Source organism: Tenrec ecaudatus, chromosome 9 (genome assembly GCF_050624435.1).
Source record: "Tenrec ecaudatus isolate mTenEca1 chromosome 9, mTenEca1.hap1, whole genome shotgun sequence".
Lineage (NCBI taxonomy): Eukaryota > Metazoa > Chordata > Mammalia > Afrosoricida > Tenrecidae > Tenrec > Tenrec ecaudatus.
In genome coordinates this window covers 148,705,116-148,726,953 of record NC_134538.1, presented here as the reverse complement: position 1 = coordinate 148,726,953, position 21,838 = coordinate 148,705,116, and the positions used below count along the sequence as shown (strand labels likewise).

At 49.4% G+C, this 21,838-nt stretch overlaps 1 protein-coding gene across 2 annotated transcripts in view; it reads right to left on the bottom strand.

The window, feature by feature from the left end:
* Nucleotides 1–21,838, bottom strand: part of AHCYL2 (adenosylhomocysteinase like 2) — a 140,210-nt gene that overhangs the window by 5,398 nt on the left and 112,974 nt on the right. For both annotated transcript variants that reach the window (XM_075558650.1, XM_075558651.1), the window contains exons 3-12: nucleotides 21,008–21,151; nucleotides 20,324–20,424; nucleotides 16,820–16,922; nucleotides 15,423–15,517; nucleotides 12,884–12,990; nucleotides 10,965–11,081; nucleotides 9,060–9,123; nucleotides 8,555–8,643; nucleotides 4,444–4,514; nucleotides 2,472–2,566 (exon numbers count right to left, since the gene is read on the bottom strand). In XM_075558650.1, coding sequence (XP_075414765.1) covers nucleotides 2,472–2,566; nucleotides 4,444–4,514; nucleotides 8,555–8,643; nucleotides 9,060–9,123; nucleotides 10,965–11,081; nucleotides 12,884–12,990; nucleotides 15,423–15,517; nucleotides 16,820–16,922; nucleotides 20,324–20,424; nucleotides 21,008–21,151 — 986 coding nt within the window. The remainder of the gene's footprint in view (nucleotides 1–2,471; nucleotides 2,567–4,443; nucleotides 4,515–8,554; nucleotides 8,644–9,059; nucleotides 9,124–10,964; nucleotides 11,082–12,883; nucleotides 12,991–15,422; nucleotides 15,518–16,819; nucleotides 16,923–20,323; nucleotides 20,425–21,007; nucleotides 21,152–21,838) is intronic.

The following is a 21,838-nucleotide window of genomic DNA, read 5'->3' as shown; positions in this document are numbered from 1 at the left end:
AGGGCAAGAGAAGAGATGGTGAGTTTATTACAATCATACCAGTCATCAGGGACAGACCTAGGCAACGCCTAAAATAGAAATTCCAAAGTTATCCATCGGCTTAGGTGGTGAGACGGACGAGGTCCCCTAAGTTTTCATACAAACAAAGGGGAGCACTTCAGTTATAATGAAATCGATTCATATTTGCTGACTAGCATTACCCCAGGCTAGTCACTGGGGTAAAAGATACTTGATATAAGGGGACTTTCTCATATTTTCATTTCTGAACCTTCAAGGTCAATGTGATGTAGTGGTTACACATTGGGCTGCGATCCCCAAAGCTGCAAGTTCAAAACCACCAACAGCAGCTCTGCGGGAGCAAGACTGGGCTTTCTACTCCTGTACACAGTTACAGCCTCAGAAACCCACAGGGCTCGCAGTGACTTGGTGGCAGTGAGTGAGTGAGTGAGTGAGTGAGTGAGTGAGTGAGTGAGTGAGTGAGTGAGTGAGAAGGCCAACGTAGCATACAATGAGGTGCTCAATAAATGCTCAGAAAGACCAGGTGCTGGCCCCAGAGGAAGCAGCCATCTAGCAGAGGTGACTCAGAGAGTTCAGGACTACGGGTGGTCTGAGCATTTCTTTACAAGTTTCATAAATTGGTTCAGCCGGTCCTTTTATTTAAAATTTTGAGCGTGATTTGGATGAAAGTTTATAGAGCAAATTGGTTTTCAGTGGGGCTTCTTCCCGAGACCCTTCTGTAAGGGGATGTCCAGTTGCCTACAGATGGGTTTTAGGTTTCCACTCCACATTCCCCCTCACTCACAATGATATGATTTTTTGTTCTCTGATGTCTGATTCCTGATCCTACCGACACCTTGTGATCACACAGGCTGGTGTGCTTCTTCCATGTGGGCTTTGTTGCTTCTCAGCTAGATGGCTACTTGTTTATCTTCAGGCCTTTAAGACCCCAGACACTATATATTTTGATAGCTGGGCACCATCAGCTTTCTTCACCACATTAGCTTATGCATCCACTTTGTCTTTAGCGATCATGTCAAGAAGGTGAGCATCATGGAAGGCCAGTTGAATAGAACAAAGTGTTCTTGTATTGAGGGAATATTTGAGTAGAGAGGCCCAATGTCCATCTGCTACCTTAAGACTTAACCTATACATATAAGTATATAGCTCTATTTTCCCATCATCATATATATTTACATATGTACATGCCTGTATTTAGCGCTCTATAGATGCCATTTGCCTCCTAGTTCTTTCCTCTATTTCCTTTTACTTTCCTCTTGCCCCACTATCATGTTCAGCCTTCATTTGAGTTTCAGTAATTGCTCTCGGTTACATTGCCCTTGATCAAGGCCTACCAGACCTCCTACACCCCTCCTGACTATTGATTTTAGATCACTTGTTCCCTTGTCCTGAGTCTGTTAACACCCCACTTCCTTTCCCCCGCCTCCCCCTCTCCCATGTTCCCCTGGAACTGTTGAAACTATCTCCTCCAGATAGTTTATCCTGCCTATCTTATCTAGACAGACCTGCAGAGATAATAATATGCACAAATAATAAGACAGAGCAAAACAAAGCAACGAAAGAAAACAACAACGATGATTTTAAAAAAGAAAAGCCTATAAATAGTTCAACTTTAGGAGTGTTTTCTGGTTGAGTCTGATGGGGTGCCACGCCCTGGCCCCAAGGTCTATTTTTGGTGTTCGCCCATCAGTTTCTTCATGGGGAGCAAATGCCTGCGGTTGTAGTTCTGAAATCAATCACAGGTCAGAGGCTGGCAAAACATGGGCACCTAAGGGTTTCATCATCTGAACTGTGAGGCGTACAGTCACAGGTCTTTTGCCTTCTAGAGAAAGAAATATGCAGCAGACAGAAGGGGCCCAGGGCACAATCCTGTGAGCACAGTCCCTGCCACAGGCTCCCCAGGCATCTACAGCACTGATGTTTCTTAGGAAGGAAGGCTGGGGGTGTGGGGGGGGTATCCTTCTCATGAGCACACGATTTAAAGATAGGGATCACCATCTAGGGCACCAAGCTTCCACTGTGGAATGCTTCAGCCAGGTCTGACACCAGCCCCAGGTGTCCCTCTCTTGACTTGTCCTGTCCCGACACACGCTCTCACTTCCCTGCGAAAATCAACATCCCCCACGCCGGCTGACCACAATGATGCAGCCTCACGGTATGCTTTTGGTCATTTTCAGTCTATCTAGGTCTCCATCTAAACATGCCCTGGCAAGGTCGGATGGCATCAAGTAGGTTGGAAGGAGCCAGTCATTTGAAATGACCAATTTGATAGAAGGAACTTTAATCTGGCCTCAAGAGCAGGCCGTAGGTCAGTCGGTGAGCAGCTGCAGACAGCTCTGCCAAGACAGGCATGTTGAAGGTAGCCGGTGACTCTGCTCTTTCCTTGCCCAGATATGCTTCTTGGGGAGAGGTGGGTCAGGGGAACGTCCCACTAATGAATTGGTTGACCTTACCACATCGATCTCTGTGTTGGAATGTCCCATGTTACAAACGATGCAGCTGTTCTTCATTCGGTCCAAGTGCTCCCTGGTCACCACATTCTTGTTACCTTAAAAACAGAGGAGACAAAATCAAGAACACAGGAGACTTTGGCCACATGCAGACGGATGAAGTCAGACCCCTCCATCTCACTGTACACAGCAACTAACCAGAGGTGGACCACAGACCTAAAGGTGAGAGCTAAAGCGGCAATATACTCAGAAGAAGGTACAGGTGGAGATCTTTGTGACACCGGGAGAAGACTCTCACAGCACGAGCCAACCCCATTGCTGTGCCGGGCCTTACAGGATGGAGGGCAACCGCTACGGAAGCACACTGCCCACCTTGCCCTGTGGGGGTGCTGGTGGGTTCAGACTGCAAGTCACGTATCTGATAAAGGACTTGTGTAGAGAATTGATAATGAGCCCTCCTTATAATAAAATGACAAACCGCACAATTAGAAACCAAGTAAAGAGGGTCTTCAACAAGTTGTGGAAAATGAAATGAAAAGATAATGTAATTTTCCCACAAACTTTTCAAAACCCCCTTGTATTTATTTCTCCAAAGAAGGTATATAATTGACAGAACAATGAAAAAAGGTTTAGCCTAGTTAGTCCTGTATGCAAATATCATCCGTTCATTAACAATGCAAATCAAAATCCTATGAGATACCACTTCACACCCCCTCCAACCCACTGCCAAGGAGACTGTTCTAATTGGTCGGACGGAAGGAGCAGGGGACTAACCGCTCCATGGGTTTTCGAGCCTGGGAATCATATGCGCTCAGACGGTCTCACCCTTCTCCGGGACCTGCCAGCCTTTCAGCGAGCCGCAGTGCTTAGCCCCCTGTGCCACCACTGCCGTGTTCCTTTAACCAGGTTCGGGCTGGGACTGTTGGATGAACCGGTAGCTCTACTTTGCACACATGTTGACGAATCGTGAAACCATTTTCCAGAATGAGGGCCCCTCTTCCCCATCCCCGGGCTGCAGGCAAGGATTCTGATTCCCCCAAGTCCTCACCAACACTTGCTACATCTGCCATTTTTATTTTACCCATCCTAGTGGACCTGTCCTAAATCATTGAACTTCTCTAGGTCACTTTAGGAATCGCTAAGGAAGATACGGAGCATCCCTGGTGGCATAGTGGGCTGCGAATTGGCCTGCTGGGGCAGCAGTTCAACTCCAGCTGTACCATGGGAGAAGGTTGAGCTCGCCTGCGCCTGTAAAGACTTACCGCCTTGGAGACCCAGAGGGGGCCGTTCTACTGTGTCCTACAAGGTGGCTAAGAGTTGGGTTGACTCGGTGGTAGTGGGACGGGTTAGGTGGAACAAGGAGGGGCTGCGGGTGGACGTGTGGTTTCTTTTAGGGGTGATGAAAGTGAAGGTGTCCCAGAGGTCGATGGTGGTGACGGTTGCAGGACTTTACTTTTAAATGGGGAAGATGTGTGCTATGTGAGCTTCACTATGGCTATTAAATAAAAGTGAAAACAGAAAGAAACAGCGATGGTCGCACAACACGGTGCATGTAATTGTTACTAAATCGTGCACTTCAAAACGGTTGCCATGGCAGGTTTGCCCTGCCTCACTTTCTCTAACTCTGAGGACTCTGCTCTGGCCTCAGCTCAGTTACAGAGACTGGAGATAGGCGGCCTGGCTCACTTTGGGAGATGAGATAAAATATCCTATGTACAAATTTGAGCTCTGGCTTCCCACACAACTCTGCCAATGACTCTCACCTTGCAGGTGGCTGGGGGTGGGCGGAAATGTGGGGCGTTAGAATTGTGGAGAGCGACTTTCCTGGAGGGAGGGCCAGAATGATGGCAGGGAGAACGTGAACGACTGACTGGTTTGTGGACTGCTATCTCTGGCTTTAAGAGTTTCCAGTCACGTTAATTTCCTGCCTTAAAGTGTTCCCAAGTGTCGCGCATTTTCTCTTCCGTAATCATACCTGTACAGGTAATAACGATGTCCACTTGTCGGATGACCTCGTTTAATTTCACCAGTCGAAATCCATCCATGCTGTAGAAATAAAGCACGACCAATGAACCAAACAAGTGGCTGGGGAGCCTTTTGCCACAGAACCTCAAAAGTTATTACACCAATCCCTATGGTACCTGTGCTCTCAATCTTGATAGCGCGAACCTAAGCAGAAAACCCCGACTGAGCACCACAGTTCATAAAGGCCCCACTGAATTCCTGGGACTTATTTCTTCCCGACAACAGGAGCCATGAAACACCCAAACTGAGCTTCTAGAAGGTTCACTTAGCCACTGAACCGCCTACTCCACTGAAACACTGATCATCAGTGATCTTCTGAGTGCCAAAATAAAAAATATTCTGTAGGTCCTCATGCTAGCTGTATTGAACATCATTTGCCTTCTTAAACCTCTCTGTGTACTCCTGAGACTCATACTGCTGGTTTCTTCTGGGTTTCCTTTTGCTTCTCTGATAGTGGCATTCTGGAAGGTTCTTCCTTGACATTCTTCTCCATTCATGTGACACCATCGATTCCTGCTCCTTGGTCTCAATGATCACCTCTGGTGGCCGCTTCACAGATGTACGGTACACTGCTAGTGCAGGCCTCGCTGAAGCTTCAGAGCCATGGGTCACATAACCACAGGCTAGCTCCTCCTGGATGTCCCACAGGATCTCAAACTTAGCAGTGTGCTAAAAAATAAATCCATGCCTCCATCCCCAGCCCCGGTGCTCCTATGTGCCCTCCCTTGCTAGACGGCACCATCTTCAGCAAACTGTATGAGCCAAATACATTGGAGAATCCTAGCCCGCTCCCTTTCCCTAGTTGAATTTGTCAAGAAATTTGGTTGATTTTTTTACTTCAATTTCTTACCATCTTTCCAATCCGTCTCCTCTTTTCCATTCATTCGAGCTGTGCTTATCGACACTCTGGGTTTATGACTTCTTGCCTACTACCATAGCACCTGGCCCCATGGCAGTGCCCCACGTTTTACATCTCTCTAATTCATTCTACCATTTCCATAGATGCAATTCAGAGTTTGCCACTTCACTGCTTAAAATATTCAAGTGAGACTGTCCATTGCTTTTAGGATGAGATTCCAACATTTACATCGACATAAATGCGAAGTCTCATGATTCTGTTTCAGGAGGTGGCATATAATCAGGAACCGATGGTATCACAGGAAGAAGTCTGAGCTGTACTGAAGGCAAGTGGAAAACACAGCTCCAGGAAGTGATGTTCTAACAAATGGAAGCACTTGCTTGCCCATTTACTAGACTGCTTGCCCATTTACTAGACTTGCTTGCCCATTTACTAGACTGCTACCTGGCCAGCTCATTGGAAGAGATCCGTATGTGTGCCCATTCCAAAAAAAGGTGAGCCAATAGAATGAGGAAATTATGGAACAATACCATTAATATCAGACACAAATAAAATTTTGCTGAAGGTCATTAAAAAATGGTTGCAGCATTCCATTGACAGGAAACTACCAGAAATTCAAGCTAGGTTCAGAAGAGGATGTGAACTAAGGGTTAGTATGACTGATAGAGGATGGCTCTTGGCTGAAACTGAAAAAAGATGTTCACCTGTGTTTTATTGCCTATTCAAAGGCCATCACTGGGTGAATAATAAACCACGAGCAGTATTACAAAGAATGGGAATTCTAACACACTCTGCTGTGCTCACATGAAACCTACACAGAGACCAAGAGGCAGGCATTCAACCAGAACAAGGGGAGATGGCATGGCTTAAAATCGGGAAAGGTGGGCATCAGGGTCTTCTCCTTCCATCATGCTCATTCCACCTGTATGCTGGGCAAACGATCCAGAAACGGGGCTATCTGAAGAAGGACACAGTATCGGGATCGGAGAACGACTCTAAACAACCTGAGCTGTGCAGATGACACAAACTTGCTTGCTGGGAGCAGAGAGCTTGAAGCACAAACTGATGAAGACTAGAGACTACCGACTGCCTTCAGGATGGACGCACGCCAACGCAGAGAAACCCAAACCCTCACAACTGGGGAAAAGACTATAGGAGAGCCGGAGAGAGGGCTGGGGGCCAAGGAGCTTATTTTGCTTGAATCCACGAGCCATGTTTACGGAGACAGTGGTCAAGGAACCACACAACTGATTGGACTGGACAAATCTGCTACACCAGACCTTTGAGAAGGGTTAACCAAGCACAGATGTCACGGTGAGGACCAAGAGGGAAGGCTGAGCCAGGCCAGAGTGCTGTGGGTGCCCTTCTATGCGGTGCACACTGCACAATGAGGGGGGGACTGGAGAGGTGCGGGTGTATCTGAATGACGGGTGGGGTCATTGTGGCGATGAGCTAAGCACGGGGAGAGAGCAGCACAGTCCTTGGACGCCAGCATGGTGAGATCCCGTCTCGCATACTTTGGGCACGTAGGCAGCAGGGATAGGACACCATGCTTGGTAGAACCGAGGGTCAGCAAAAAGGAACTTCAACAAGCTGTCTGGCTTGAGCGAGTGGCTGAAACTGTGGGCTGACCCCACAAGTACAGTGAGGGCAGTGCAGGCCTGGGCAGGCCTGGCTCTCAGACTCAGGGTTGCTCTGAGGCAGAGGCCACGTTGCAGTAGTTGACATGATTTCTACTTCAGATTGCACTGCTCTCTCAAATGTACCTACGTTCGTTCACACAGCTTCTTGAACAGACCACGTTTCCAACATCCTGTGTCGACACACGAGTTCTCTCGGGCTGGGATACGCTTCCAAAGAAAACAGCTGCACCGGTGACTCCAGACTCAGGTCTACAGCCACCTCTTCCCACCTGGTCCCCTTGAGTCCTCCGCTGTTGTTTCTCCTCTACGCTCCTGCAGAAGCACGAGCTGTCCCTGCCCTCTCGGCACGGACCACAGTGTGCCTGGCAGCAGCCCCACACTGTGGCCATGGAGTCAGCTCCGGTGCACAGGGACCGTCCTAGGGTTTCCAAGACTGTACCTCTTTACAGGAGCCGTCAGCTTCATTGTTCTCTGATAGAGGAGCAGGTGTATGCACTGCCTCCCTGCGGTTAGCAAGTCCAGTGGTTATTCTCCAGGGCTTGCCTTCTCTTATTTTCCTCAGCATGGCCTCACCCCCAGTCCAAGAGGGACCTCGTTGTAAGAGCGCAGAATCGAATCGGAACAGCGCGGAAGCAGGTTCTGTAAGGAGACCTGCACAGTGCCTGGAGGAGGCCAGAGTTCCTGGGGTGTGGTGCAGCCCTGACGCGGAAAAACGCCAGAACTCGGCTGGGGAGAGCTGTGGGCTCGGGGATCAGCTGTGAGGGGAGTGGAGGTCAGATCTTTAAATATGTTCTTCAGGAAAGACTTGCCAGGACTCTGCAACTTTTTATCCTGCTGCGGAGGATCGTCCCTACCCTTTCCTGAGGGTCTGGAATGTGACAGCAGCTCTGCGCTTTACATACACAATTATTCCATACTGTGCCCCCACCTGGCATGATGCCACCCTGTTTCACTGACCTTCCGGCGCGCTGAGGTCGTTAAGACAATCATGTTTGGCAGAGGAGAAGCACGCGGTTTAGAGAAGGGAGCGCGTCCAGCCGGGTTTCTCTGAGAAACACACTTCCCCTCACTTTGCAAGCAGCGGACTGGACATGGCAGACACTAGTCTCCTGGCTGTTTGTTTTGAAACGTTCCTTCTAGAATTATTTCAAACTAAGAGTATCAGGAGAGTAGGGCAGAGAACTCCCACCAGCCTGCACTCAGATCCCAGATGCTGTGGGTGACCGGCTCTGGGATGTGTCCTTGTGGCTCACCGCTGGCCTTGTGGGAGGACAGGCCTGGCCGCAGAAAGGTCTGACGGTGCCCCTTTCTTTCTAACGGGCACGGGTTCTGCGTGGAGCTCGGGTTCTCAGGCTCAGGGCAGTCTCCCGGTTGTTCGTTATTTCCTTGGGAATTCTGCAGAGCAGGGCTGAGGCACAGGACCCTGAGGCGACTGGGTTACTGGCAGCCTCTGTCAAGGTTGCGCCCCCAAGACAAGACTCGGCACACACCACCTAGGCCCTTCTCTGGAGGCCACGCTGGGTCCCGGGCGAGGTGGCGGTGCGGAAGGGCTGGCTTACCAGGCTTGCAGGGCGCAGATGGGGTCGATCTCGGTGACGTACACGATGGAGCCCATGGCTTTCAGGGCGGCGCAGCAGCCCTTCCCCACCTGGAGAGGGAGGAAGCACACAGCACAGGGGCTGTCAGAGGAGCCTGTGTCTCAGAGCGGCCCCCGCCAGCTGAATAGATTCCCACCCGGGGTCTAGCGGGAGAGGAACAACTGATGGCAGCTCATAAGCCAGCCCCCGGCCACCGCTTAGCACAGTCACGTGCACCAAAACACCCACTCGCACGGCTCAGAATCAAAACACAGCAAAAAGAGCATCACAGAGCGGCACGGGAACAAGGCGGAAAACCGACTCCGGGAGCAGTGGCTAAAACACAAAGGGACAAAGCAAGACTGTACTTGAAGCCGAGGCCCCTTGCAGGGGCTTCCCCATCTAATAGCGGTACTCTCCTGCACATGAGGAGCCCCAGCGCAGCTCAGCAAGATGCTGGGGGCGCCCGCCAGGGGTGGGCCTTTACCTCTCCGTAGCCACACACCACCACCTGCTTTCCACCGAACATCATGTCTGTGGTCCTTTTAAGTCTGGGGGAAGCAAGCAAACATTTGATCAGAAAACTGCTCTCCACTTCTTTCTTCAGTCCAGAATGAGTCCTGCTACTTTCATGGGGTTTCCACTGTGAAAGGAAGCCTTGCTTTTGAATGAAGTCCAATCTATGGAGGCTTTTCTTCATACTGGGCGCTTTGGGTGTGTCTAAAAGGTCATCTAGAGTCTATGTGACCTTCTAGGCTGCCCACACTCAGGTCTCGGATCTCTTTGGAGCTAATACTTGCGCCGACACTCAGTTTCATTTTGCCTTCTGCCTGGGTGTCCAGTTGTCCCAGCACCACCTGTTGGGAAGACTCGCCTTTCCTGTCACCTCTGCTCCTTTGTCAACAGTCCGCTGACTGTCTTCGTGTGGGTCTGTTTCTGGGCTCTCTGATGGATGTCTTCCACTGATGGATGTCTTCTAATTGGGAAGCTGATCACCTTCTGACCGCACCTATGGGCTCTCACAGGTGTCTGGCAGGTAGCTGAACTTTCCCTATTCCGCCACTGTTGAAATCTAACCTCTGGTTCCACAGCTTCCCACTGGCCCTCACTCACTTTCACGCTTCTCTGACATTAAAGAACCGTTTCTACATGGAGAGTGATTCTGCTTGGAAGGGATGCTGTCCTTCTTTATAAACCTAGTACAGTGTCATGATTGTGTACTGAACCCAGTCAGCATAGACAGACTTTAGGCTTACAGATTCTGAATATGAAAATTCTAAAAGACGTTCTTCTGTGGATGAGTAACCGCCTTAGTAAAAATATACCCAGATTTGATTGATTCTATCAGCCTCTAGGCTCCACTTTTGTGGTGGAGAGAACTAGGGATGGTCCATAGATGGACAGATGGACTAGCAATACACTTAAATGTCCAGTCTCTGATAATAACACCGACTCTACAGCAGTAATGATGATCAGTAGTTAGAATTGGCAAGGGTCAATTCTTGGAAATATTTTCTGAGTTGAAAGCATTTAAAAGCAAGAAATTCTCCTTAAGATCTGACTTAACCCAGAGTTCTACAAAGAATGACAAGGGGAGGATCACCAAGCAACAGGATACAAGCTCGATCAAATTTAATCCTCACAGTAACGCTACGAAGCAGGTCTTACTGTCACCAGGGCAGAGATGGGAAAACTGAAGAGAGAGGTTAGTAGCTAGTCTAAGGCCTTAGAGATGATACAGGATAGGGTCAGTGCTCTAGGTCTCTCTGGCTGCAGCCACTCAATGTAAAGTCTAGGGTCCAGACTCCCTGGCACTGTGGCCCATAGGCCTTTTCTTCACTTTTCCATTAGCCTAGACACGATGGAAATCATCTGGAAAAACAGTAATATTCTACAAACCATAATGATTTCCCACTGGACATGACAGCCTTCCTGGCAAGAAGTTAAGGGCTCTCAGGACCAAGCGGGGGAACAGAAAACACATACTAGCAGAACCCGGGACTTGGTACATTCTCTTCGGTTTTTACAGACTGGCAGTATTCACGGATTTGAAGAATGAGAAATGGCTCTTGGAACTGAGTGCTTGCCACAAGTGTCCAGCGGTCCAGAGGTTTATAGGATAGTAGGAGACCCAGAGCTGGCCGCAAGACCTGGAATGAATGCACCAGGAGCCTTTCCCCACAGCCTCGAAGACATCTACTTGTTTAACTTGACTTCAGTTACTCCCTTGTAATACTGATAGGCTCACAGAGTAAGCACTCTGCCCACCTAGAGGGGAGTCCACCTGACTCCTCCTGGGACATGGACTTGCCTCTAACTGAGGCACCAGTGGTGGCTCAGAGCTCTCAAACACCACACAACTCAAGCTCGGCCCAAACACCACGAAACGTACCCATCGAGAATGGATTCACGGCAACAGTAGAGGTTGTCAAATTTCTGTTTGGTGACTGAGTCGTTGACATTCATGGCCGGAACGCACAGCTTCCCCGCCTTGGATAGCTGGTACAGTCTGAGGAGGAGGGAACCAAGAAGGCCTGAGACACGAGGACACTGGACACAGTGTCAGTTGAGCATGGGCCTATGAGGCGTGGGACATGACTCATCTTGTCCTACTACGTGAGTCTGGAACGGGTGACTCGCTTTCCAGAGCCTGCCTATGCTTTATAAATAAAGTCCATAGTCAAAAGGCAGGGTCAGTGAATCCCTGGCCTCCCTTTCATTTTGAAGGACCTGTATCAGATGGATGCCTCTTTCAATGATAACAGGAGTAACTTTAAGTACTATTTCCAAAATTCTGCAGAATCTCACTACTCACAACCACTCTTAATTTTCAAAGAGTTTTAATGTTGTCATCTTAATCCACATATGTAAATATGTATAACCATTTATAAGATTCTATATAGTACTCTTATTTATACATTTTGATGGCCGAATTAGATAGCATTAGAGCTTCCTTAACTTCCTCTGTATGAACCATTACATGATTTTCTCCTGCCCTCTTCTGCTTTTATATAACTGCAAACAACACTGCAAACAAACAGATTTAAGCTATAGCTTTTTTTTTTTTTTAAGGATAGTATTATAGGGTCAAGTATGGGATTTTAGGACCACAGCATATGAACAATGTGAATCAATTTATAATGACATTCATTGATTTATTGAAGCAAAATCTACTGAAAGTACATTAAGTGCATTGTGTCATGATTAATAAGATGAAAAAAAACAGGTATAGTCCTTAGCCTCCCAGAGCGAAAGTCAAAATTTGCTCCACCGGGAAGCTGCTGGGACTTAGGGCTAGCTGTGTAGGATGGACGCGTCTGGCACTGTAGGGCATTTAGCACTCTTGGCCCCCGAGTTCATGTCATTGTCCCTCCAGTAGTTGTGGTAAACAGAGACCCTCCCCACACTTTCAAGTGTCCTTTCTGAAGGGAGCCCGGCGTCAGTTCGGAACCACTCAGCAGCTCACTAGTAGCAGATTTGTTTTTACTTCTACTTTGCCAGGACTAGGTATTCAAAATGAATTCTTTTCCCAACTCAGGTGGGAAATACTAGGTCAAGACTAATTAAAATTACATTTCTAGAGTAGCTGATAAATCAAAGTGTTTCTACTAAGTTAACGATAAAAGAACTATGGGCATCCAGACTGAAGAAGTTTGAAGTAACAACCTGGGTCAACTGAAAATTACAACAATGAGTTTCATTCACTATCAGCTCCTTGCTTAGAGTCTGAAGGATGGATAGTATGAACCCATAGTTTTGAATATTCCAAATTTTGTACTCGTCCAAAGCTCTCTCTATACTGAAGTAGCCTAGTGGCTTATTCGGAGTTTGCTTCTCTAAAACTGTATTTTTATACTTTCAGTTCTTTATGGGTGACAAAGAGGAAGCAGGAATGGTTGCAGTTTTATCCCCGGAATGAATGCTCATTTGAGAAACAGAACCCAAGTCCTTGCTGTCCTTCACTGAGGGCTATGGGGGGCCCACGCTCTGTCTGCTTGGCCCATCGTTCCAAGCACCTAGAGCAGTTCCTGGCTCATTGCAGATGTTCAGTGCATGTTGGTCAAATAAGTGAATTTGTCCCCAAAGGACCAGGTGCCACTGCATTATGACAGCAGGGAACTGTGAGGACTCACTGTCTCTGGCCTCTCCCTGTTTAAGATCTTGTCATTTTTCTTAATTCAGAAAAGAAAATGTACAGACTGAGACCTGCTCTCACCACGGGTTTCCATTTTGGCATATGTACTGCGGGTATGTGATTAAAGGGGTAAGAGTCTAGGCGCACAAACCTGGTATGAACATGTTTACTCTCACCTGTGGACTCCGGTCACGCTCTCCTCTACTATGCCCTTGATTTTCTTAAACATATTGGGATACTTCTTGTAAATCCAGTGAGTAAGATCCCCTCCGTCATCCAAGATCTGCAATAACAACCAGCATTCCATTTGTTGAGGCCCCAAGCTCCCAGTCCTTTGCTGGGTCTCGGATCTCAATTTCTAGTGACTCAATGACAGATATTCAAACTTCCTGTACTCTTCCAAAAATGATAAGGAGTCCCTGCTCAATGGCTAACTAAATTGCTACGTGGTAACTAAAAGCCAGCATAAACACAATAATCTGCCAAATAGTCATTTTGCTGAAGTAAAAGACAATGAGGGGTGAGAGACAAATTAGAATTCTCATAGCCAAATACCCTTCCCACATGACATATCTCCAACTACACAGCAACCCAAAAGGGGGATTTTGTACAGATCAGCAGCTGAAATGGTTTTCCAGACCCTAGAGCTCGTGGATGTATTCTAATATTTGGAAAGCCTCATCTGGATACAAGTGGATTTCTTTGCTCTAATTCAGGACTTTAGAGATCGCCAGTCAAGGTACAGTTTAAATCAAAGGCCAGGTAACTAATGTCCCTTCTGCTGGCTTAGCAAACTGTACATATTGATCCTATGCTTTGCCCAAAGTACAGTCCTTCTCCTGCCCAATTTATCAGGCAACAGTGTAGGTTTTTGCCTGGCTCAACCTCACACTCTGTATAAACCAAATTAAAAATAACTGGGAGGCGGCAGCATGTAGGTGTGCCAGCGTGCCTCTGAACAGCTCATCACTACTTCAGTTTTGGATTAAAGAGAAACACGCGGCTGTGCCCACTGGAGCCTCCAGCACCAGAGGGTAGCTTCTGAATAATAAATGAGCGAAAGAAAGACTAACTTAGAACCGCCGCCAGCACCCCAGCACCTCAGCCCTTCCCCTTCTGACAGAAGGGCAAACTTTCCAAACCTTTCTTTCCCCTGCTCTGGAACGTCCCCACAGAGCCGAGTTGCCCTCTGTTGGCATTCTGCAGTCCCATCAATGATCAACTCTATTGAGAAGTGCCAAAAAACGCCACCCTGGACCCCAGGGTGCACTAAATCCCCAACCTCAAGTCTACCACCTGATCTCGCTCTTGCTTTCTCTGGCTCAGCAAACCTCCCAAGGTTGGCCTCTGTGAGAACCCTGGCACAGCTAGGGCTTTCTAAGCTAGGGCTCGGTTTTCCCGGCCGAGCCTTCGAAGGCTTTTCTGGGGCCCCCGCGCCCCTTCTGCACAGATGGCATCACTCATGGAGCTGCTCCCACAGCCTCCAAACAGATCAGATGCAAAGCTGGATCATCAGTTGACAGCTCTGTGCTGTAGGGCCCCTAGTCTCGTCCACTTTCCTCTGCCAACAACTGTGCTAAACCGAGGCAGGGAATGGCCATCTCTAATGACCAGGGTAGCCCGTGAGTCCCACCTTGTAACTCTGCAGCCGGAAATGAGTGTCAACAGGGGACCTTCCGAAGTCAGAACATAAAGCAAAGCAAAGCAAATGCCTAGACCGTGAGAAGGCCCTGTTTTGGGGGAGCAACATTTTTTTGTCCCTGTGTTTCTCTCTTCGTTTACCTTTCCAGTAGTGCATGCTGGCTCTACGGCTTGTCAAGGCTCTCTGGCACCTCCCCATCCCCCACCATGCTCATGATTGTCAGATGAATGTTTTCCTCCCAGGAAAAGCCCCTTGGCACATCATCGTCAGTGTCTGTCAGTCAGACTCCCTCCTGTCGCTGTCAAACCCTGCTGGAGTGAGCTGACTCATCTTAGAGCCAACACCGAGACGACCCCCCTCCTTTCCAGGCTGTTAAGAGTCTAAGGCAGCCCTGCATACCAGCCCAGCTGCAGAGCGACCTGGACCCCAGCACCCAGAGAGAGGCTGCCCCACCACTGCAGACCCAGCGAGGCCTGCTCTGCGATCTTCCACGCAGGCAGCGATTGCAGTTGGAGGGTCAGGGGTGCATTTTTCAGTCAATTCCCTGAGCCCCGGCAGGCAGCAGGACTGCTCCCAACCCAGAGCAGCTCTTTGCCTCTCTCTGCGCCCCTGATGTGCTCTCAGCTTCTGGGAACTGGCAACTGGGAGAAGGGGAGACCAACATAAAAACAGCACAGGGAACAAATCCAAAGGTGCTTTGCCATTCTTTTTGAAACAGAGGATGACTACAGAGAGAGAGAATAAATTTACTTGGGACCCCATCAGGATTTTTGGGGGGTGGGGATGCAAGTGGGCAGCGGCACTGGAACAGAAGCCCATTCCGCTCCCATTTGGAGCAGTCCCGCACGACCCTGCAGTAGCACTGTACAGCAGGCCTTTAAGGACAGCACTAAAAGCACTTCCAAGTTCTGAAGAGGTCCGGTTCTCTGCAGGAACCTTCACATAACACCGAGAGCTGCTGAAAACCCAAGGACATCGTCTTTGCTTCTGGCTGGAAAGGCCTTCCCCGGGCCACGGCCTCCCTACACGCCCCTCCCCAAACCCGATGGAATTGTGAGCAGCACCCGACCCACCATGTTTGGTTGCCAGCCCTCCACATTCACACATCTGTCGATGCACCACCAGAAATCATCTTCAGACTCTCCTTTCCAAGCAAAGACAGGAAACCCTGAGAAAAGGGAAAAAGGAAAACTCTTAGAGCCTGAAAAGAGAGCCGGCCGAAACTTTACCGGGAGGATGTTGGCTACCCTCAAAGCCAAACTCTCTGTCTGCTGCCCTCCCTGGGCGATTAACTTCCTTCACTGATCACCACTGCTTCAGCCCCGTTTCCTTCCCTTTGCCCCCAGAGGGGACAAGAATCTGAGAAGTGATAGAAACCTCCCTAAAAGGGTGGGTGGGGAGGGGGGAGAAGAAACCAGAAATAATTATTCCTTGACTCAAACTACAACACTCATTTCCCAACCACCTCTGAATTCTTTCCTGCTTCTCCACTCTAGTTCTCCCATCTGCTGTGGCTGGAGCCCTCCCAAAATCACTTCCACCGGTCCTGTGCCCACCCAAGTGCCACATCTATCGGAAGTGATCACTCAAGGAATCAGAACTTTGATAAGCCCCTTGTCTGTGTCCTGAATATATAGCTGTGACATTTCTGCTACACATTGTACTGGCATTGTTTATGTATGCGTCACCTCTCTATAATATCAGAGTCCGAGGGTAAAAACATTCTAATTTGACTTTATATCTTAGATCAATAAATATTTACTTTAAAAATATGTGTACATGTCACTGGCTTTACATTTAATATCAGTTCATTTTTCTATACATGCTTCACACATGAGCGAATTTTAAAAATCAAGAGGATGTGAGTGGGAGGCTAGAAGAGGACTGTTGGCGGGGCGCATGTTCTGCAGGTGGCCTGGCCCTCTCCAGCGCTCTGATGCAAGTGTGGGTACACTCCTCTGTGCTGTGCTGCCAGAGAGAAGGCCAGGCACTGGCAGAGTCCCAATGTCTCTACGTCTCTCGTCCTTTCACTGTGATGGGCCATTCACCTGCCAGGTCAAGTCCTCCCTACTGCTGAGGCAGAAACACCCAACAGCAAATGAGGGCACATAGCTCACTGGGAAACTAGCAGGGCCGCAAAGCTATGGCCCTGCAGCGTTTTCTCCTCTAGCCTGGGTCACTGTAGACAGTGAGAAGTGGACAGTGGTGCTCTAACATGAGCAAGCCCAGCCAAGGCATGAACTGATCATGGACCCAGACGTGGGCAATGTATGTAGCAACTGCATGCCAACAGTCAGTGAGGTCACAATGACGGGAGACACCAGCAGAGAGCAGACTCATCAAAAGCTGGCATCGATTTCTTTCCTGACAGCTTTTGCTGTCGGCCTTCCTTGAAGACTTCATATGGGAATGTTGAAACTGTCCAGGGACTTACTTTAGCCACACCACGGACCCCAGGCCTGGCGCTTACCACTTTCTGCCAGAGCAGCAGCCACCTCATTAAGGGTGGAGTAGATGTTGCAGGCCGCCCAGCGGCACTGGGCTCCCAGAGCGCCCAGGGTTTCCATGAGCACCTGAACGGGAAAGAAAGCAAGGGTGAGCAAGGCTGGGCAAAAGCTGGTCAGACACCTCGTTTATGTAGTCGACAACTGCAGGCACCGAGGAGGCCCGCCGGGGATAACCTGGGCCGCGGGTTCTCTGACTGCTGAAGAACTTGGGAACTTGCCTTCAGAAGGAGGGTTGGGAGCAGGCAGGTTCCAGCTGATCACTACATTTTGTTTCTTACTTAAGGTAATGTATTGAGCTTACCCAAAAGACTGTTACATTCGAGCTAAAACATTTTGTAAAACTGTTGGGCTACAGTTCTATTTCTGCATAGGCTCCAGATTGCTGCAAGCGACATCCTAGGAGAGGAAGCCGGATAATCTATAAAATCAACAATATTTCTCTTGAGCTGTCAAGAGTCAAGGTTGCGACTGGCATCAAGAAGATAAAAACCCGTCACAGATCTGTGAGTTAGGCCTGCTGCCTCTCAGGGCACCAACAGGAATAAAGGCAGATTGGCGGGGCCTGAACTAGCTGGTTTAACCAGGGCTGTTTAGAAGGCACAGCCATGGGTTCTGGTGAGAAAGCACGGCAGCTGCTCACCTCAAGACTAGCGAGAGCTCCACGTCTAGGAGGTGCGCAGGCAGGAAGTCACGCACCAGGGTAGCTGTTTGCAGACCAGCGGGCTCTAGGAGACGGTCTGCCTACAGCATGTACCGCGGCAATGCTGGAGAATGAGTATGAATGACTTCGTAATCAGGAAAACAAGACGATCACGAAGAAAAGGCGGTTGTGATATTTTTTTGTTTTTTAAAGGAAGAAGAAAAAACGTGGGGGTGGGAGCATTAAAATTGATAAGCTAACTGTGACTAATCCATTCAGAGAAGGCTAAAGAAGCCACCGGGAAGAGGAGGCCTCTTCACAGGTTAAAAGCAAACTCACAGGATCTAGCAACGTGAGACCCTATTTTCAGCCTCCTTGCCCTGACAGTGGGCTCGACAGTATTTCTGTCTGGAAGCATTCGTTTATAGTTCCACAAAGAGAGGGCTTTTCAATTTGCTATATTAATTTTGGATAATCCGGGACCTCTTTTCCTCAGAGACCATGTAACCCAGAAAAGCTGCCTAATGACAAGGCTAACTGTAGGGGTCTGTGCCTTGAGCTAGCTCTTCAGTCTCTAGTTAGAAACTGGGCCACGTGAGTGCCATGCATTACATGCATTAGGAGAGACCCTCTTCTGAAAGTTGACCTGGCTGGACAGGTGACCTGGATGTTATAAATCCCTCAGAAGATTCTAGACTTGCTCTCAATGCACCACTTTTCCCAGAGAGGCCATGATCGTTGGCAATTCATTGTTTTGGATGTATGACCTTCCTGATGCTGTATCACCCAATACACGTTCCACATGCGGCCCATTCAGGATGCTGTCTAAGCAGGGGTGATGGCTCAACACAGGTGCTTTTGGAAACTGTAGGCTCGTTTCCTTGGAGTGTGTGTGTGGTCACAGGACTTGGTGGGAGCTATGGGGAGTCAGTGGGCAGGGCCAGGGAGGGAGGCGGTTTGAATGTGCTAGGACAGGCCCGTGTCATGCAAATTGGTGCCACATCTTGTGCGATTTTCCAGTGTGCAGATGTCCCAGTGCAAGTTTACCCTGGGTAAAATACCTATTCATAACCATCTGAGTTGAGAATCTCACTGCACTTTACATATTGAGTAGAGTTTGGTTGTTTCAAAACAAAGTAAGAGCAGTTTTCTAGGAATGCAACAACTGTGTAAATCTTGAGAGAGAAACACGCAGCCTTTTTGTTGCTGTTAACCTTTTCAGGAGATTCTGTATTAGACAAGGCTGCTCAGAGGCACCGGAGCCGAGGCCACATCTCTATCCTGTTGCATTCTCACTCAGATGCGGCTGCAAATAAATCCTAGCAGAATCTGGCTACTGGCAGTGGTGCGCCTCAGCATCTGCACACTGAGAAATGTTTTATTATAAACGGTTTCCTTCTTATTCTCTCATTTTTTAAACTAGTATTTTGTGGTGGTTTTTAAAAAGCATCATAAAAAACAAAAGAGATACTGATAGTAAATGGCAATACTATTTTTTTTAAAAGCATGATGAGTACACATACACGTGAGATCTGAATTTCATTTCAGGATTACACAACTGCACTCCAGAATGGTTTTGTTCGTTTTTAAGAAAATGAGGCACAGAATCTGAGAATCACTGATGTGAGTCGATCACTGTGACCCTGGCCCCTTGTCAGTGTCACCCAGTTCTGCCCAGTGAGACAGGTCAGCGTGTCCCAGAGGACTTCTGGGAAAGGAGAGACGGAGAAGCGGTCCTCTTCCTCGGTGTGTGGTGGCTGGAAAGCCGTCGGAAGCTTGAGGATGAAGGAAGGACCCTAAGGTGGCAACTCTGAGCGTCACAGGGGCCGAGACTGGAGCCAGGGCACGTCGAGCTGTCTGTGCAGCTGCACAATGTACACATGCACTGTGGCTGCACAAGCCAGGCCGGCTCCCACTGCCTTTCTCTCCCTTTTGGGGTAAGCAGGGAAAGACTTATGGTAATTTCTTTTTAAAAAATACTTTGTGGGGCACCCATCAAAGAGTCGCAGCCATGGCTGTGCGCTCCCCTATGGCTGTGGGCCTCCACAAGGGCCACAAGGTGACCAAGCACGTGAGCAAGCCGAGGCACAGCCGCCGCCGCGGGCGCCTCACCAAGCACACCAAGTTCGTGCGGGACATGATCCGGTAGGTGTGCGGCTTCGCACCCTACGAGCGGAGGGCCATGGAGCTGCTCAAGGTCTCCAAGGACAAGCGGGCACTGAAGTTCATCAAGAAGCGAGTGGGCACACATATCCGAGCCAAGAGGAAGAGAGAGGAGCTGAGCTACGTGCTGGCCGCCATGAGGAAGGCCGCTGCCAAGAAGGACTGAGTGCCGCGCCCCCTCTCCCCACCCCCAAATTAAAGTCTTTCCAGAAAAAAAACACAACTTTGTGATTTAGGTAGTAAGCAACTTAAGTTCCTTATTCACCTCCCGATAGTTTGCCTGCCCCTCCCCCTATTCAATTAATCCACTTTTCTCTGACTTGCAGCTGAGAGCAATGCAATTCACAGAGGGCCCTCGTAGAAAGGACTGGAAAGAAGATAAGGGGAAGCAGTGTACCATGATGGAGAAAACAGAAGGTCGGAGTGAAGTACACTGAAGTTCAAATATTTACTCTGTGACCTGGTGGCTGTATAATTTTTAAGCTCTGGGAGCCTCGGCGTCCTTGTTTGTTAACTGGGGACAGGCAGGAATTCCTGTTTGGCATGGCCAGTGTGAGAACGAAGGCCTGCTAACTGGTCACCCAGGGCTGGGCATGTGGCAAGCACTCGCCACCTGGAGGGGGTTATTCCCCACAGTGCCAGGGCGGGCAAGGGAAGGACTCACGGCGGTCTGAGCGGTGATGTGAGTGCAGCCCACGATCTTGGCTCCAGCCAGAGGCTTTTCTCCTTGCGCCCTCTTCCTCAGGGCCATCAGGGCAGGCATTTCTGGAAAGGTCCAGCACAGGCACAGCGATGTTAGGCAGGTGGGGCGTGGAGGGAAAAGGAGAAAAGGAAAAACGCTTTCTCTGATAGATTAGCTTTCTCAGGGGGTCCACACTTGGCCACCAGATTGTCCTTGTGGAGAGGGCTTGGGAGCCCTTGGGTGATACAAATGCTTCTCGTGCATAGCTGCCAGCTGAAAGGTTACCTCATCCCCACAGCCATCTCAGAAGAAAGGTCCAGAGATTTATGACTGAAAAATCACTTAAAATCCCATGGGACACCGTTCTGCACAGCCACACGTGGGGCCACGCGTGCACACCCACTGGTTTCAGAGGCAGCCGCTCCAGGGCTGGGACTGCCCATCCTCTCTCCTCACCATAGGGGGACCTCCTAGCCTCCTCAGGGTTTGTTGTATGCCCCCCCCCCCCCATGTTTCCCGCGCCTACAGCTCTTTTGTTTCAAGTATTCTTCATTGTCCCAGGGGGAGTGTGCTGGCTACCAGAACCCAGGAGGTGGAAAGCAAGCATTGCCAGCCAAGGCGGAGACACGGGCCCGTGGAGGAGGACCTGCTGTGTGGCTGCCTCACCTTGTTCGGCAATTTCAATTTCTCTCCGCCCAAATTCCGCCTGTTTGATATTCTTGACACAGAAGTCGCTGCTCCCCTTGGAGTTCTTTTGCTGCTTGTCTCTGGGGGACGTCTCGTCGTCCGAGCTATCTGTGTAGGAAGCCGCTGGAAGGACAGAATTAAAAACACTCAGGGGAGCTCCAGCCTGCTGCCCTGCCGTGCGTGCCAGGTGCCACCGAGCCGGCCTTCGACGTCACAGACTGACCCTAGGTGGCAGAGTAGAGTGCACATCACACCACAGCACCCGTGCTGCCACCTCTGGGGGAAAGTGCTGACCACACTTTCTGCCAAGGCAGCACCGACTGGGAGGGAGTCTCAGGCTAATGTTATCTTCCGGGCACAAAGCAGGTCTTGGTGGTGGGCGAGGAGAGAGGGTGGGACCAGGCTAAACTTCCCAGTGCAGTGTCATGGTTTCTGGAACCCCAGCCCCGCCCGACACTGCTCAACTGTCCGATGTAATTTGTGTCTTTGTGCAATAATTGTACAGAGAAGACTGAAAAACGAGGAGGCCGTGGGAAAGTAATTAGGAACCACACAAGAAAGTGTTGTTTTGGAGGCCGGCTCTCAGACCTTGACAATGAAGGATTCAGCGAGCTTGCGGGCCCTGCGTCAAGCCCTGTGGTGGTCTCCTAGAGAAGCGGAGAAGCCCTCTTCTAAGATCATCAGATGCTCTGATACTGAGGGGGAAAGGCCGGGGACCTCTGATGAGGCTCAGAGGGGTGGAGATTTTGTGGTTTGCTTAGGCTGTTGCTGGCAATCATTTGCTGGAAATGCTGAAGCACTTCCTTTCCT